The sequence below is a fragment of the Lepisma saccharinum genome, chromosome 29 (genome assembly GCF_977018435.1).
Source record: "Lepisma saccharinum chromosome 29, izLepSacc3.1, whole genome shotgun sequence".
Taxonomy (NCBI): domain Eukaryota; kingdom Metazoa; phylum Arthropoda; class Insecta; order Zygentoma; family Lepismatidae; genus Lepisma; species Lepisma saccharinum.
In genome coordinates, this window is record NC_139257.1 from 45328366 (window position 1) to 45346175 (window position 17810).

Sequence of the window (17810 nt, forward strand, 5' to 3'; positions counted from 1 at the left end):
CTCAGTAAGCAATTCTCACCCTTAACTCCCCCGTGTGTTACGATTATCGCCCCTACACACAGAAGTGACCACGTGTGGGCGGAGCAAAAAGTTCAACGACCAATAGAGTGAAGGACAATTCTTCGGAGAACGGAAGGAAAAGACGAAGTAAGGACTTAGCAAGAGCAGTGAAAAGTTAGAGTGAAAATAGGCAGTTCGATATAGACCTTCGATTTAGCAGTTCGACATTCACGTTTTAGAGACACAGTTTTAGAACATTCATTCACAGTTAAAAGTTTCAGATAGAAACTTTGTTTTTCAGCACCTTTGTAGGTCAGAGAGAAACTGTTTTCTCTCTCTAGACCATGATTAAATTCCTAGCTTTGGATGCTCGAATGTAGTGTTTACGTATAAAACCGACCATCAGCGGTCTGCGTTGCTCACTTGTTTAGACCCGGTGCATTGTGGGCCCGTGACAGTGTTTTTTTATGGAACCTCAGTAGGCGAGTGGAATTGTAAGTATGTATACAGTGGTGTATTAAATATTATGTCGTAACTTATTACAGTGTCCAGTGTTCTGATTTCTGATTTCTAATTCCTGATTCTTAAACTCATGGTAAATTTGGCTAGTAAACGAAGACCAATGTAGAAGGAACATTATCGTCTTTTTACACTGGCCGGAGCTTGGACCGAATAGCACGATGAACAATTCCGTGCTGTATTTAAGTTGGTACGTTTAAATTTCTCCATTTTTAAACATCCATGCCTTATAAGTAACGTAACCTAGGTTCGAACCTCTAAACGCCCCCATTTTAATTTTAATTATTGTTATAAATGGGTTTTCCCGAACAGGGACTTGCTTACAAAGCCAAGTTGTCATTTGTTATGTACTTCTAAAATTCTAATTTTGCCCTAAATTTTATAAATTCCATAAAGAAATCAGGACACTAAATAGTTTCTTTTTGCATGCCACGCGAGTGCACTAACCTCCGCTAAAAATAACAACAAACACTTGTTTGATATTTTTTCCTCTCTTTTGTAAGCTTGAATGCCTATAACTAGAAAAATGGCAACCTCAATGGAAGAGCTCAGGGATTCCATGAATGAAGTGTTAAAAGCAATAGGGCAATTAAATCTAAGAATAGAATCCACTAATGAAAAGATAGAAGCAAGTAACGCAGGTTTGAGTCGAAGAATAGACTCATTAAATGAGGAATTAGGAAATAGGATAGAGAAATACAGGGAGGACACTAATGCTAGGATTGAGGCACAAATAAAGAAATGTGAAGCAACAAGAGGGAAAGTAGACCAGTTAGAGAAAAGAGTAGAGAAGTCAGAGGGAGAAAATAGAGAGCTAATTGTTAGGGAGGTGCAGCAGGCAGAAGGTAGGCTTAACAGGGAGGCTGTTAGCTACATGAATTCATTAAGGGATGCCAGGGAACATGAGTTCAATGCTTACAAGATTAGCTTTGAAGCGAAAAGTAAAAAAGAGCTCGAAGTGATCAAGCGCAGGGTAGCTGGTATTGAAGATCTTAATAAGGAAGGGAATGATCAAGTGAATGCTAAGTTGGGTGAGTTAGAGAAGGGAAATGCTAAAATACTGAATAAGTTACAGAGCAGATTAGATAGAATTGAGAACCTATCTAAAAATGTAAAAGGAAAGAAAGATAATAGTGAGGAAATTACCAAATTAGAGAAGGCTATCGAAGAGCTAGAGAAAAAATATGAGAGCAATCAGGGGGAGATTAGCCAGCTAAAGATAAAAAGGGAAAAACAGGCGGTTAAGCCTAAGGTTCAATCCCAAAGCACCCTTTATGCTTCCTCGGACTCGGATAGTGACTCCGGGGTAGAGCATAAGCCAAGGAGAAGGACTACCGTCAGGTTTGGGGACCTAGATAAACTCCCCAAATTCAGTGCTGCAAGACCTGAGTACCTAGCTTCTCAGTTCTTGGCAGACATTGAAGAGTCGTTTTGCTTGCTGGGTGTGCAGGAGGAGGATATTTTATCCTACCTGCCAAAGTTACTAACTGGTGTAGCAAAAAACTGGTACCTCCAAGTAAAGGGGAGTTTTGATACCTATTCGGGGTTCAAGGCATTGTTTCTGTCCACGTATCAATCAGATACGTGGAAGTCAACGTACCTAGCTAAGGTAATGAACAGTAGGTACACTGACCATAGCAAGGGCTCCATGCTTTCTTACTTTTGGCAACAGGTCAACTTACTCAATAACATACAAACTGGCATGACAGACCAGCAAAAGACGGTCATCATAGCCAACCAGCTCCCCAACAAGGTTAAGGAAGCTCTCTTAATCCACCCCTACATTAGCCTAGAGATGGCAGCCGAGATTGTAGCCAGGTTAGACATAGTGTCCCAATCCAGTCAAAGGGAGGACCAAAGGAGGTTCCAACCCCGGTACCCCCAAAATAGACAAGAAAACTTTCAGGCTAGGCAGGTCAGGGTACGAAGACCTAGGTTCGAACCCAGCCCCCCGCGAAGAACTGAAAATAACTTCCGTCGGGGTAGCACTTGGGATAGCAACCCGCGACGCAACAACTCATACCGGGGCAGATCGAACACATACTCCGATAATCGTAACGGGGGAGGTAGTAGTTTCAGCTACCGTAACGGGAGAGGAAACTCCCCGGTACGTAGGAACACCAACCAGGCTAGCCAGGGTAGGGGTCCCACTTATGCACAAGTGGTGGCTGCGGATCGAACCCGAGCACCAGAACAAGACCCCACCTTAAATCCTAACAGCCCTCCATTTAGAACTGGTAACCAGCCTACCAGATCTTTAAATGCCTAGGCTCCCCTCTTACAGAAGGTAGGCAAGGGGGAAGCTCCATTGATACTGATGACAGGGAAACACAAGTAAAGCAACTGGTGAATGATGAAAATAAATATGAAATTTGTAGGGTTGATTTGAATTTTTATGAGGATTTTGAAGATAATGAGGAATATTATAGTGCTAAAAACCTTTCATTGCCAGTAAATATCAGGAACAAAGTAAAATGTAGTTCATTTGTTAATGTAAGTTTCAATAATAAAGAATATAAGGCACTTGTAGACTCGGGAGCGGAAATTTCTGTAATGGCTGAGAGTGTTTGGAGAGAAATAACAAGTGAAATTTCAAGACCTACCTTGCTTAATACTGATAATATAATGCTGATAGATTACAGTGGGAAAAAGAGACAAAAGTCACTGGGGAAATTCATTACAGATGTGAATATTGGAGGTAAAATAGTAACCGTGCAATTTTTAATAGTCAGAGAACTACCAGCTAGAGTTTTGATTGGGTTGGATTTACTTTTTGCACTAGAGGCTAAGCTAGACCTGAAAGAAAGAGAATTGTTATTAAACACAGAACAAGGAAGTAAAGTAGTACCATTGTTACCCCTACCACTTGCTGAAGGCACTCAGGATTTAGATAATCCTTGTAACCAGGTACGCAAGCAACCTAGTTATACAGTACCAGTCGGGAATACTCATTGTAATACACAGGCCACATCCCAAGAACTCTTTCAAAAGGCACACGATGCAGAAATTTTAAATCCTACTGAAAAGGATATACTTTTAGATACTTTATTAGAATTTAATGATCTTTTTGATGACAAGCCTGGGTGTTGCAATAAGTATGTACATAAAATAGAGGTAGATACCACAGAACCTTTGGTAGCGAAGACTTATCCCATACCATATAACTATAAATCTCAAGTCAAGGAACACTTACAGAAACTTTTAGAGTGGGATATAATAGAATTTAGTGAATCTTGTCACCTCAACCCCCTGGTGGTAATACCGAAATCAGATGGGTCGCTACGCATTTGCACTGACATGCGTAATGTCAACTTGCACCAGAAATTAATTCAGACAAAGCCTATTAGGATAGATGAGGCTTTACAAGGTTTTCAAGGCAAAAAATACATAACCACCATAGACATGTTTTCAGGTTTTTACCAGATTTTGATTACCGAAGAGTCTAAACCACTTACAGCATTCAGTTTCGATGGTAAACTATACCAGTATAAAAGGTTAGTTTTTGGTTCTTCGAACGGAGTGCAAGCTTTTACTGAAGCTATGAATAGAACACTGGGGGATACACTTTCAGATAAGGTTATGATCTATGTAGATGATTTATGTATTAGGACAGAAACTTTCGAAGAGCACATAGAGCTTTTAAAAGAAGTATTTTCGAAGATTAGGGCTGCTAACATGACCATCAAACTGAAGAAAAGTTTCTTTTGCAAAGAGAAAATAAACTATTTAGGCCATACAATTGATCAGAAAGGGATTCACATAAATCAGGACAGGATACAGTCAATAGTTGAACTTCCTAGACCTAGAACTAGGAAACAACTACAGAAAATTTTAGGTGCTTTTGGTTGGTTGAGAAAATTCATTCCCAGTTATTCAGAAATCTGTAAACCACTAACTGACTTGCTTAAGAAAGACAAAAAGTGGGAGTGGGGTAGAAAGGAAGAAAATAGTTTCTTATCTATGAAAGATGCCATAGCCAGGGATGCTACATTACATCACCCTGACATGCAAAAGGAATTTTTCATACAGACAGATGCGAGTGGAATTGGCATAGGGGGATATCTATTTCAAATTGATAACGGGGAGCCTCGTGTCATCTATTATGTAAGTAGAACATTGAGACCATATGAGGAAAAGTACACCATCACTGAACTAGAGTGTTTGAGTATAATCTTTTGCATTTCTAAATTTAGACAATATGTAGCTGGTACTAAATTCACAGTCATTTGTGACCACCATGCTTTGCAGTGGCTAAACAGCTCAAAGAACTGGAATGCTAGGCTGACCAGGTGGTCTTTACAGTTGCAAGCCTACCAGTTTCAAGTACATTACTGCAAGGGCAAAGAAAATGGTCTGGCAGACCTGTTAAGCAGGACTTTTGAAAGTAAAGAAACCGAAAACTTACATATAAATGCCACAAGTGAACCGTTCCGTAACGAGATACTTGACTTTTCCGTTGACTTCGTAGCTGCGGAGCAACGAAAAGACCCCATACTTCTCCCTATCATACAGTTTTTGGATGGTACGCACACAGAAAATTCATCCAGGTCTAGAAATTGGTTTAAGTTTTACAAAATTTTGCCAAATAACTTGCTAGTTACTAGGGATTATCATTTTTTGAATGAATGGAAGCTCTGCATACCAGAATCGTTTGTACCAGTAGTTCTTAGAGCTTACCATGACAATTTAGGACATTTTGGGGTAGATAAAATGATGAGAAGGATTTTAAAACTGTATAATTGGAGAAATATGAGGAAAGATGTCAGATCTTATGTTGCAGACTGCATTACATGTCAGAGTACTAAAGATAACACACATCCGCCTAGACAAACGCTGTTAATGCACAGTATGGAAGGTAGAGATATTGTTTTGTTCATAGATATTCAGGGCCCATTACCAAGGGGTAAGAGAGGTGAAAGGTTCTTACTAACTATTCAAAATGCAAAAACTAGGTTTCTAACCGCTTACACATTACGTAACAGTACTACCGACAGCATACTACGGAAGCTAATTGATGTCTATTTTTTACATTTCGGGATCCCAAATTTAATAGTAAGTGACAATGGAGTCCAGTTTAAGGCAAATAAATATGTACAGTCATTAGCCTCTCTAGGCATAAAGGTTGCTTACACCCCGGTATACAAACCGAGTAGTAACCTAGTGGAGATGATACACAAAGATTTGAACCGGCTTATGCGAGTGGTCTCTGAAGGCGCGCATAATGCTTGGCCAGAGCATGTCACCAAAGTTGTTAACTTGTTGAATGGAAGTGTCAACCATTCCACTGGTTTTGCACCCATAGAGCTTCAATTAAATTATCCCATAGACAATGCAGTAAAAACACACTTTAATTTGCCAGCTGGTGAAGAGATGAACTGGGAACATAAGCTGTACATGGCTAATATTAATACCACGGGTGAAAGAAACAAAAGAAACACCAGGATAAATGCACAATTGTCCCAAAGGCAAAATGTCTCTGTAGGTAACTTAATCTTTTTGAAAACACACTTTCTTAGTAGCTTATTAGATGCCATAACCAGGAAATACTGCAATACCTTCTCCGGTCCTTATTACTGCTACCAGGAGGAGAGAGTTGATGTGTTCACGCTGTTGGACTGCTGTACCGGCCAGATGGTAACCAATCAGCATGTGGAAAACATGAAGCTGTGGCACTGTACCGAAGGTAAAAGGACATTGTACCTCAGGATGTTGAAGGGTAAGAGACCAGATCTTTTTCCACAGGATGTTAATGATACGCATGTTACATAACACACATACTTTAAAAAGGGAAGTCCTCTTAAAGGACTGGAGGCTGGGAGACTCTTTTACACTTGATTCTCAGGATGGCGTAAATAGAATCTTGTTCTTTGTTTCTCCTTCAACCTAAAAATTGGTTCTTAAAAACAATATTTGGCTTATCTTTTATTTTCCAAACTTAAAAGCGTTACGCTGTTAAATAAGGCACTTAAAATGAATTTTCAGCATAAAAGCTACAATTTTTGTAACAAATTTTTACATTTAGAACTTAATAATAACAATTAAGCTATAAATTACTTAAATATAAAGAGTTAATCTTGTATTGTTTCATAAAATTGAGCTACTGTGACGTAGAAATCCAAATTTTGTCTGAACTAGTACCTTTGCGGAGAACTTGAATTTTAAATCAGCCATAAAATGCTTAATTACAGTCGGATCTTTATGAAAACTAATTACTGAAGTCATAAACAGACTACCCTTGAGGGAAATTACAAAAAATCAACCAGGACTTGCATAATTTTATTTTTAATTATCCAGTTTTTATACGAAGGTGTCGTATCGGAGGCTCGTAAACCGAGAAACTTCGAATTTATGTAAAAATTTTACTTTTATTTCAGGATACTTACTTCAAACTTGTTTAATTATTTAATATAAGTGTTCAAGAAGTTTTGCAACCAACTACCATTTAAAGTTAGTGAAAATCAGTGTTGCCAGCTAATTTTTTTTTGAAAATTTTTGACGTTCCGAGGAATTATTTTCCGAAATCACCTTTCTTCGATGTACTGATTTAACCAGCATACCTGTGACTTGTGTAATCATACAGTATAATAGTTACTAGGTAACAATTCATTATAAATGGTTTTGCAACCATCAACTTGAATATTTTTCTCAGCAAGCGTGCTTACCTGTACATGCTGAATGCGACGAATGACCTGATGATAGATAAGAATTTAAAATGAAAAGGGAGACCAACTTCTTCGTTTTATATATCTCCCTAGGGTTAATTTCTTGCTATAGAGAACCTCAAAGATCAAAATTTCTAGTCTCAAAGGAGACTAGAACCCAAAATTTATTTTTGCCACCATTTTGGAATACTTTCGGTATACCCCGGGTAACTTGGAAAGATTTTTTTTTGGTGTGGAAGTTAAGGAGTTAGGAAGAGGAAGATTGGGGCACACCGCGTGTCACCTGTCCTCACAACAGCTCGTAAGACGCTATGGCAGCGTGAGCTAAACATGATTTTAAATGTGGATTTGACTTAATCATTGCGGAATTCGACAGTTTTCATGCGCGGAGCATATTTTATTTTACACTTTGCCTTCTTTAGGCTTTAAGGGATTTTTTTTTATCAACATATCATCTTGCTGTCGGATTCAAGGGGGGGACTCTTTTATATATACATGCGGGTTGGGTTTGGACGTGTTCGGTTCCTGAATTCTATCAGCCACGTGACAGGTCGACATTTGGCTGCTAGAAGTTAGGGCCTAACTAAGTAGTCCTCATAAAATAGCCCTACGGGGCTAACACATTGCAACTATTGCTTAAGAATAAGTAAGGCAACAATTACACTCGACCAAAAAAGCAAGAATTTCATACGCATGCATACACTTGTAATATAGTTGTATTTTAATCTTTTGATTCATGTTTTATGATGTAATTAACAGAAGGTAGTGTTAGGTCTTCTGTTTGTAATAATCTCATACATTTGCTCATATTAACTTCTTTATTATATCTAAACAATAATATTCTCTTAATATTTTGATGTGTTTAAATTTTATGATTTTATCATTTTGTAATTCTAATTTTTGTAAACTTGTGTAATCAGGTGCAACACTATAAATGCACACACGTGACTCAGTAAGTCACCTTATCATTTTATTAATGTCTAGTTAGTGGTGAAACTTATAATTCTGTTTATTTAGCACAGTCATAGTGCCATGTAATCCTTTATTTACTTAGAAGAAGAAGTAGTTTTCTTTGTTTTCTTTTTCATTTGTTTGTCAATATTTACAGAAAATATTAATATCAATTGATTATTGATTAATCTATTTCTATGTTTTATCTAAAGGTGTATTTTGATCTATTATAGTTAATATTTGATAGGCTAGACACACCAGACCAACCAAGGCATGGAACGGCCAGTGATGTATGATGAAGAAAATAAGTTGGGTCTGTATAGTAAAATAAGGATTAAGTTTGTATAACAACTAGTTTCATGCACCATTTAGCTTTGATCAGGAGAAAATGGAGGCTAGATCTCCATAATGATTATTCACTGTTTGTTTTTATGTTGATAAGGAGAGTATTTAAATTTTGGCATTTTAAGTGGCTCAAGTTGCATAATTTTACTTAATGTAAGGTATAAGACACAGAATAAATACATCTACCACATACACTTGCCAACAACACATAACGAGGATAGTATTGTTATAAGAAGTTTGTAATTTTTAATTTGCCCAAGGAGGCCTATGCTTTACATAGCATAATGACGGTGCCTAAGATGCACACATAATTCCTGCCATAGAGCAGAAGATTTGCCCATAGTGGCCATTATAGTTTTAAGTATGCACATGTAAGGGGCTGAATGCCCGTGCAGTAAATACTGCCTAACCTATGAAGTGTGGTAGTGGAATAGACTAGTGTTGGTAAAGCCTTGAGCCCAGTAATGGAATATGAAATAAGCTAAAAACAATGAGATAAGTTGAAGAGAAGGGTGCATGAACAATATAAAATAAAGGGAATTTTCTTATTTTAATATGTATATCGATAATTTTTCAACTTTTAATTTCAAAACTAGCCAACAAATTTTTATATAATATTTTATTAAATCCTGTATTGATTTTCATATTATCTTTGTAGAAGCTACAAATTTTTGTGTAAATTTTATTATACGTAAAAATGTAATCAAAAGACATAGTGGTCAAGTGCACGAAGACAAGGAACTTAAAGTGGTAAAGAGACTTGAAATTGTGACATGTGAAGAAAGTGCATGAAGATACATTAAGACTTTCAACTAAGCATGTTCTAATGCCTTTAAAACTTTCACAGAATAAAATACTACGGCCAATAAGATGGCAGGAGAGGAAGCACCAAGGAGTCCCCGGACACATTTCTCCAGCCGATACGAGAGCTCTAGCCAGGTAGACCAGATGGCAGAAGAAGAGGCCAGGATGGACTACTGTTCCAGGATGACTAGACAATGAGGGCAGCCCACCTTCATTACCAACCGTATTCCTGAGCCACTCGACACCAGAGTTAGCAGTTGGAAGAGGAAAGAAGATGCCATGAACACCAGATGAAGCAGCGAGGACACAACTTGCCCAGAGCCAATCCAGGAAGGAGGAGAAGCCGCACCGGAGAACTACAGCAATGGGAAGAGGAAAGAGACAGGCAGACTTGCCCATAAGAGGCAGATATGACCCGAACACTTAAGTCTACGGGTGCTAGGGTTATATTCTGACCTAAGTTAACATCGTGAGGCAAGACACATCAGAAGTCCTGCAGGAGGCAACGCAACAGCTAGCTGAAAAATTTGCTTCCCTTCATTTCAGCAAATTTTATTCGGGAGCAGGGGGATGTATAACCGATGTGCCAATTACATATCCCCATCGGTTTTTCTACGCTTTCCCCCAAGATCTTATTTTCTGCTCTCTGACAAGAAACCCAGCTGCCTCAAGAAACCCAAGTTCGTTCCCATGAAGCCTCCTATATATCACCGCCCCTACTTCAAGGTGAAGGAAACAGTGTGTCTGGCAATAAATTCCCATTTCTGTCCCATACAAATTCATCTAGACTCTGGTTCACGTCAAGATAATTTCAGCCCAGATGGAGCCTATCGAGATAATTTCGGCCGAGAAGGAGCTAATCACCTGGAACTTCAGGCATTTAAAATTTAAAAACTTTCTTCCCCCTTTTAAACAAAGAACGTCTGTTCTCGTGAGACTTTGCAGGTGTCCAGGCTCGGATTCTAGACAATCGCCCTACACATGGTGTTCTCCACGAGACGCATAACTTCCACGATCGCCGCCAACCCGTCTGGCTCACTGACGTCGAATTGACAAGAGTAAATAACGGCGAATTTTGAACTTCAACCCCGCCAGAACATTTCTCTTCGAATATCTTCGCTTCGATGGGTTTTCGACAGCAAAGGAAGGAATAACTTTACCGAAGTGTCCGAGTTGTGTGCCATAAAATCTGAGCTGAGAGCCATTAAAATTAATTAGAACAGATGCTTTTCATTCCTCGAGATCAGCTCTCAAACAAGGTGCTATTGTGTTTTCATGCTATGCGATTATCGCCTCTCAGTAAGCAATTCTCACCCTTAACTCCCCCGTGTGTTACGATTATCGCCCCTACACACAGAAGTGACCACGTGTGGGCGGAGCAAAAAGTTCAACGACCAATAGAGTGAAGGACAATTCTTCGGAGAACGGAAGGAAAAGACGAAGTAAGGACTTAGCAAGAGCAGTGAAAAGTTAGAGTGAAAATAGGCAGTTCGATATAGACCTTCGATTTAGCAGTTCGACATTCACGTTTTAGAGACACAGTTTTAGAACATTCATTCACAGTTAAAAGTTTCAGATAGAAACTTTGTTTTTCAGCACCTTTGTAGGTCAGAGAGAAACTGTTTTCTCTCTCTAGACCATGATTAAATTCCTAGCTTTGGATGCTCGAATGTAGTGTTTACGTATAAAACCGACCATCAGCGGTCTGCGTTGCTCACTTGTTTAGACCCGGTGCATTGTGGGCCCGTGACAGTGTTTTTTTATGGAACCTCAGTAGGCGAGTGGAATTGTAAGTATGTATACAGTGGTGTATTAAATATTATGTCGTAACTTATTACAGTGTCCAGTGTTCTGATTTCTGATTTCTAATTCCTGATTCTTAAACTCATGGTAAATTTGGCTAGTAAACGAAGACCAATGTAGAAGGAACATCATCGTCTTTTTACACTGGCCGGAGCTTGGACCGAATAGCACGATGAACAATTCCGTGCTGTATTTAAGTTGGTACGTTTAAATTTCTCCATTTTTAAACATCCATGCCTTATAAGTAACGTAACCTAGGTTCGAACCTCTAAACGCCCCCATTTAAATTTTAATTATTGTTATAGTTGGCCCAACATAAATATCATACGTTGGGCCAACATAAAAACCAGGGCCAAAATTACTATTGTTCAATGGTAGAATGGTTGGGCCAACCACTTTTGAACCATTCGGTTACCTTTACATGTGCAGCTCACATGTATGCCCCTTTACCATACGACAAAAAAAGTAGATAGGGTATATGAAACTCTGTAGTGACTAAGTTGAAAGTTTAAGAAGGGAGCTACAATATCTCAGTTTTCTCCACTGTGATACTTTGTTCTAATATGCAGCAACGTGGTCTGTACACACAATAATTATAGAATGTATAACAGAGATTTCAGTATAGCAGAACAATGCTCATTCCATACCTTCCTTGACACACGTTTAAGAAAAAGTGTGTGAATGAAATACTATAAAATGTCTCACACTGTATTTAACATTTTAAATTACTGAGTAACTATTTTATCATAAAATAAGTAATTTATTCACTTTTGACATTTTCAAGAAGATTCCATGACCCAGCTGAGCAAGCCATGTGTTTGAAATGGCATTACTCACCTGTTCAATTCTAATGGATTGGAATGCTGAGTGGTTTAGCTCTTTAGACACACCTACTCGACCACCATCACTAGGTAAAATCTGACAACTAGATCGCCGTTTGCTTTGGTCCCATCCCCTGAAAGAAAGAAAAAGGTTCACTATGTAAATGGTACATGCCACTGTATTCTGCGAGAACATACGAAAACTTGTGAATTTAGTTGCAGAATCCAAATTTGCTATTTGACTACTGAGATTGCATGTAGATTACATGCAGAGGCAAACTCTCTGGAAGGAAGCAACTAAAACTTACTGTTAGATAATCTAAATAGGTACAACAAACTGGTACATTGCATGGCTGTAGGCAGGAAAAATTTTCGGCGGGGTTCACTCATAATTGTTCCCATGGGCGCCGCAAGAAATTTGAATAATAGAAATAATAACAGTAATAATTGTTAATATAATAATAATAGTAATATTTTTTTAAAAAATTTCATACACTAAATAATTCCAAACATATTATTATTATCGTTATTATTATTATTATTATTATTATTATTAATATTATTATTATTGCTATCCTTATATCCTTGAAGAGGCTTTTTTACTCTATCCATCAAAAGTGTGAATATGCAGCACAACTATTTTTATTTATTTATTTTACGTTTCATGCAGATGTATATTGAAATGCACAGTTATTATATTTTGTTATTAAATTTTAGGTACCTCAAGAAAAAGCTTTAAAAGTTAGAGAGAGAAATTTTAGTCATAAAGTTTATGTTGTTTGACCATTCACATAAAACTTAATTTTTGGAATTTTGAAAACTGTGGAACCAGTTATTCTTTGGATTAAATTTTTGTTTTGCTATTTTGTAACTTGCAATGAACGATGTCAATTGGGGAGGGGGGAGGGGGGTTCTATGGAGCAGTTCAATTTCACTTTCCGATGCTCATATTGTTCCTACGCATACCAAACAGCATTATATACAACTACTATGCACTATACAAAATAAAGTTAAAGTGCTCCCCTGTGCCTAGCACCATGCCATGAAGGCAAATAGGGGGTGTGGGGGTAATACCCCACACTTTCTTGATCCGGTCATGAGTGGGGGTGATGTGATCAGCATCACGCCCCTGACTGCATTTACCCACCAGGGTCTCCCCCAGGTACCCATGTTATTTGACGCTGGGTGGGCACCGGGGCCACTTCTAACGTTAGAAAAGTTTCCGGATTTGAACCGGCCAGGGATCAAACCCGGGACCTTGAGCATGGTAGTCAGACGCATTACCGACTGAGCCACCGCATGTTTTATAGGACTGCATATAGGTTAAATGTATGTAATATATCTAACCGCTGGGTGAAGGATAATGAATGTAACATGTTACAAAGGTGGGTTTGAACTCTTATAAAGGGGAATTTAAAAGTTGGCACGGGAATTTTGGGACAATCAGAAGGGAATTTTCAGTCTGATCCAGGAAGCACTGGAAAGAGGACAGCAGCAGTGAAAATGAAGGGGTCGCGGGTGGGCTGTGATTCCGAGGATTAAATCAGTTTCTTTCAAATTTCAGAATTCAGAATGTTTGAAAATTCTAGCTCGATCATTCGAGGATTGTCTCCCTGTTGTATTTTTGTGAAACTGCGCATACATTTTTGAAAATGTGATACAAATTTTGGTTTCTGAACTTCCATTATTCCAACATGCCATAAGTTTTGGGGGGGGTTGAACGCTAAACCCCCCTCTAAATACGGCCATGGTACATTGCATAACTTTAGAGCAGTGGTTCTCAAACATTTTTGTTTCACAGAACCTTTAGCGTTTCAAGATTTTCGTGTGGCACCCAAGTCAGAATGTACTTACCTAACACTTGCAATGCTCGTTAGTGTGGTTAGGCTGCTTCCCTTAAGTTAAAAAATAAACACATACTTCATATTCAGAAACATTTTATGTGTAAACAGATCTAAAACCAAGTGTAGACGAACAAGTGTTATTGCAGTGAAAATATTGGAACATTTCGCGGTGCCCCTGTACGCCAGCCACGACACCCCAGGGCACCGTGGCACACACTTTGGGAACCACTGCCTTAGAGGATACACGTTAAACAATGACAAAAAGGGGCATGCTTCAGTTTAATATTTATTATGAAACACTCCTTCGGGTTTAAGAAGGCTAGAGAGTTAGTTAGTTAGTTAAGTAATGTCAGCAGAGAAAAATAAATTAAGAGAGGCCAAATACAATGGAATATCATAGGAAGCATCACTAGAAAGAAAACCCCTCCAGTATGCGATGTGTCAAAGACTGTGTCTCATGTTCTCCATTATACTCTACCCTTGCCCCAATCCAATGTATAAGATGCATGGTAAACAATGTGTTGAAACCTGTTCGACGAAAGAACGAACTTGAAAAATCTATTTTTTGTCTTTTCCGTCGAAAGCCACGGAGGGTCACATGAACTGCTGAACCAATTTGCTTTGTCCAGTTGCTGCGGTGAGGGGAAATTCTCGTGGTATTTTGCGTTGCCAAATTTTTCGTTTCGAGTCTTTTTCGAAACAGGTGGCACCCTCAACAAGGCCAAGCAAGCGAAGCCTAATGGTTGCCCTAGCGTAGCAAGCAGCTGGGTCTCCGATTGCCTGCCTCTTCCTGAACTGCAAGTAAAGGGTGCATGTTGACAGCAAAAGGCTTGCTGTAAGACTGGACAAAAATCATGTGTGTAGCAACACTGCTATTTCCCCCCTTCAAGCTCCCACAAGTAGAGGCGAAAAGTCTGGGTTTCCTGGAGTTCATTCTTTGACCCGTCGGGTTGTTTGTTGTATGTTTGACTGAAAGTTTGGTGGCTACTTGAAATTCCACACTAATCTTTCCTGACTGCTTTTATTCTAAAATACAATTCTGCTTGTGAGTATTTCTGATGTATAAAACAAGAATGCACCAACAAAGAATCACATAATACTATAATTGAATTAAAATAACAAATATTTTGCTGAACTATTACCAGGAGATGAAGTGAGACATTTTCAAAATAAAACAAAACTAATACTAATGATTGTCATAAGTAGTGAGCGGAAGTTGATGACCTAAAAAAATATAGGTATACTCGTATGACCTATAGAATGTCCTAAAAAATGGGAAAAAGTGACGTTAAAAATGCCAAAAATGACCATTAAATTTGTTAGTTTTATTTTAAAAATTGAAATGAAAAGGAAATTAAACAAAATGCAATCTTGCTTTCAAAAAAAAGGCACCGAATGATCCGACATGCACATTCAATTGAAATATGCAACGAGGGTTTCCAGTGGAAACAGGGTCTGGCCAGGGTATTTCCAGCCTCTTCTTATCTGGTCTTAAATCTGAGTTTGCCCCAGTCGGACACCTGGTGGTTTCACCCGACACAACAAAGACTGTCACCAGTTCAGTATTTCTTTTGCTCGTAAATTGCAATCCTGTGAGATATATATAGGCCTACTATGTTCACCTTGGTGAAAAGACTCAAGAATATTACCAAAATGAAAGAAGTGACAAAATATGACAAAACAATACACTGAATATTGTGAAAAATGACGGTAAAATGCCGAAAATCAGGGAAAATGACCTAAAACTTGAAAATTGGCAAAAAATGCAAAAAAATGTCAGAAAAAAGATGACATTTCATCAACTTCCGTTCTCTAGTCATAAACCTATTGTTTTGATTGAGCATGTCACAATAAAAACTGCCCATAAATTTATTTTAAATTGGGAAAAAAATGAAAAACAATGGGAAAATGTGTAATATGTGTAGAATTTCTTACCTAGGGGGTTTAAAACTATCTGAATGTATGAGACATTCTGTGTCATCATTAAAATCTCCTGTAGCAGACTCTCCAAATGTACTGCTCACCTGCAAAAGAAAAAAGAGAACGTGAGGATGATAGGATCACATCCTAATTAAAATTTATCTTATTTGACAAATCCTAGTGACAATTGTTTAATACGTGTATGCCATATCTGGAACATCAAATGGAAAAATATTATAGGTTAAATTGAAAAAAATAGATGGGAGATTTTTCTCTCATATCAGTTTGGGTAAGAGAACTTTAATACACCAACTCTATTAAACTTTGAGAAAAATTGCCATTAATATCCTTACCCTCAGTGAATTTGCAAAAGTGCATTTAAATTTTGTGGAGGGGGGATAGGTCTTGTTAGCCCCTTATTTTTTTGTTCCTAGTGTTTGCTTAGTACATTTTACAGGAACAAAAACAAATTAGACAACACGATAATTGTGAACTACACATTCAAATAAATTCAATATTTTCCTTTGACGTGTTCCATATACTCGTATTTGCATTTAAATGTGAAATATTCTTTCTTTTGAATGAATGAACAAATAATCTCCTGTTAATTAATGTATTTCCATTCTACTGAGAGTCAAGTTATGAACTTTATTATTATTATTATTATTTTCATTTGGCTTGTAATGCATTATTATGGCCAATCACTTTGTGTGTACTGTAATAACTAGCAGATAAATTTCCTTGCCCTATAATAAACATAGTACTCATTTGTCACGTTCGGAAAGCTACAGTGTGTGACCTATTGAGAAATGAAGACCTTATTTACAATCTGTGTGTGACCTATTGAGAAATGAAGACCTTATTTACAATCTGTGTGTGACCTATTGAGAAATGAAGACCTTATTTACAACATGTGCAACAGATAGATATAAGGTGAGATACATTCTCTTGAGGCTGTTCCTAATGTGTAACCAGTTATTTTAAGAAGGACATAAAAACATACCATACTAGATTCACTAGAACTCCGTGCTCCCAGTTCGCTGCTCAGATCCATCATGAGGAGCCTATGGAAGGTTGGTGATGACGCAGCCAGCATGAACCGATGAGCAGAAAAGCCTATGCTCCCCGCTAGAAATATTACATCCGTGTGAGCCTGCTGAATAAATAAGCTATGCATATTCTCCTCATATGTGCTCGCACTGATGTATATTTCTGATGGTAGAGGCTTTGGAGGACGAAATGGTGCCTGAAATAAGAATGGAACAAATATTGCTTTTCCTAAGATATAGAACAGGAAGTCTGATTTGAAAAGTGGGAAGTCAAGAAGCAACTCTCCTTCCAGATTTTCTTTCTCTGACCCTACATTTCTAAATTCATTTCCATTCAGAGAAAGCATGCTTTCCATCCCTTCTGAGAATATACAGTCTATATATAAAACATCATCATTTCCTTCTTACTCTTCAAGGAATTTCACAGTAGGACAACTTAATTTAAATATATAAATATGATAAATGCATTGTCATGTAAATTCTCGTGACAAGAGTGAAAATCCTTATATTTTTAAATAAAACTGTAGGTGTTTTTTTCAAAAAATACTGTATACCTTAGTATACTTTCTACTGTTATTGATATACAATATTTGAATCTACTTGTTTTGCACGAAGTTAAAGCTAGGGGTTAAAACATTTCTAAATGTAGCAAATGCAATTTCTGTAAGTTCCCATCTACCTTTCATATTTTTTTTTATCAAATCAAACACTCACAGCAAGATAACTAGAAAGGCAATCGTTACAAAGCGTATATTAAAATAAGGCAAGAAATATTAACAAAATCTCCTAATAAAAGCTCTGCAATGTTCATGTTAGGATCAGGAACATGTCTACAGAGCAAGAGGTTTGTTTGTATTGCTCTACTCCTTATCCATTTCCTTCAGATTTTTTAAAACATATATATATATAACTTACGCATGAAAATCTGGAAGAAAATTAGCACTGACAAAAGAAAAGGTGCCATATTATGAAATACTGGTTCAGACATGGATTTACTTGCAAGTAAATATTCTTTAGAAAGACTATATATTCAGTATATATCTCTAAAGTAATTTTTATGTTATAAATGAGAAGAATATGCAAAAAAAAAGG

The 17810-nt window shown here is 37.6% G+C and overlaps 1 protein-coding gene across 8 annotated transcripts in view; it reads right to left on the reverse strand.

Moving 5' to 3' along the window:
* Positions 1 to 17810, reverse strand: part of RhoBTB (Rho-related BTB domain containing) — a 271730-nt gene that overhangs the window by 25285 nt on the left and 228635 nt on the right. For all 8 annotated transcript variants that reach the window (XM_083114776.1, XM_083114782.1, XM_083114780.1 and 5 more), the window contains 3 exons: positions 16673 to 16915; positions 15685 to 15773; positions 11922 to 12039 (listed from right to left, as the gene is read on the reverse strand). In XM_083114776.1, coding sequence (XP_082970902.1) covers positions 11922 to 12039; positions 15685 to 15773; positions 16673 to 16915 — 450 coding nt within the window. The remainder of the gene's footprint in view (positions 1 to 11921; positions 12040 to 15684; positions 15774 to 16672; positions 16916 to 17810) is intronic.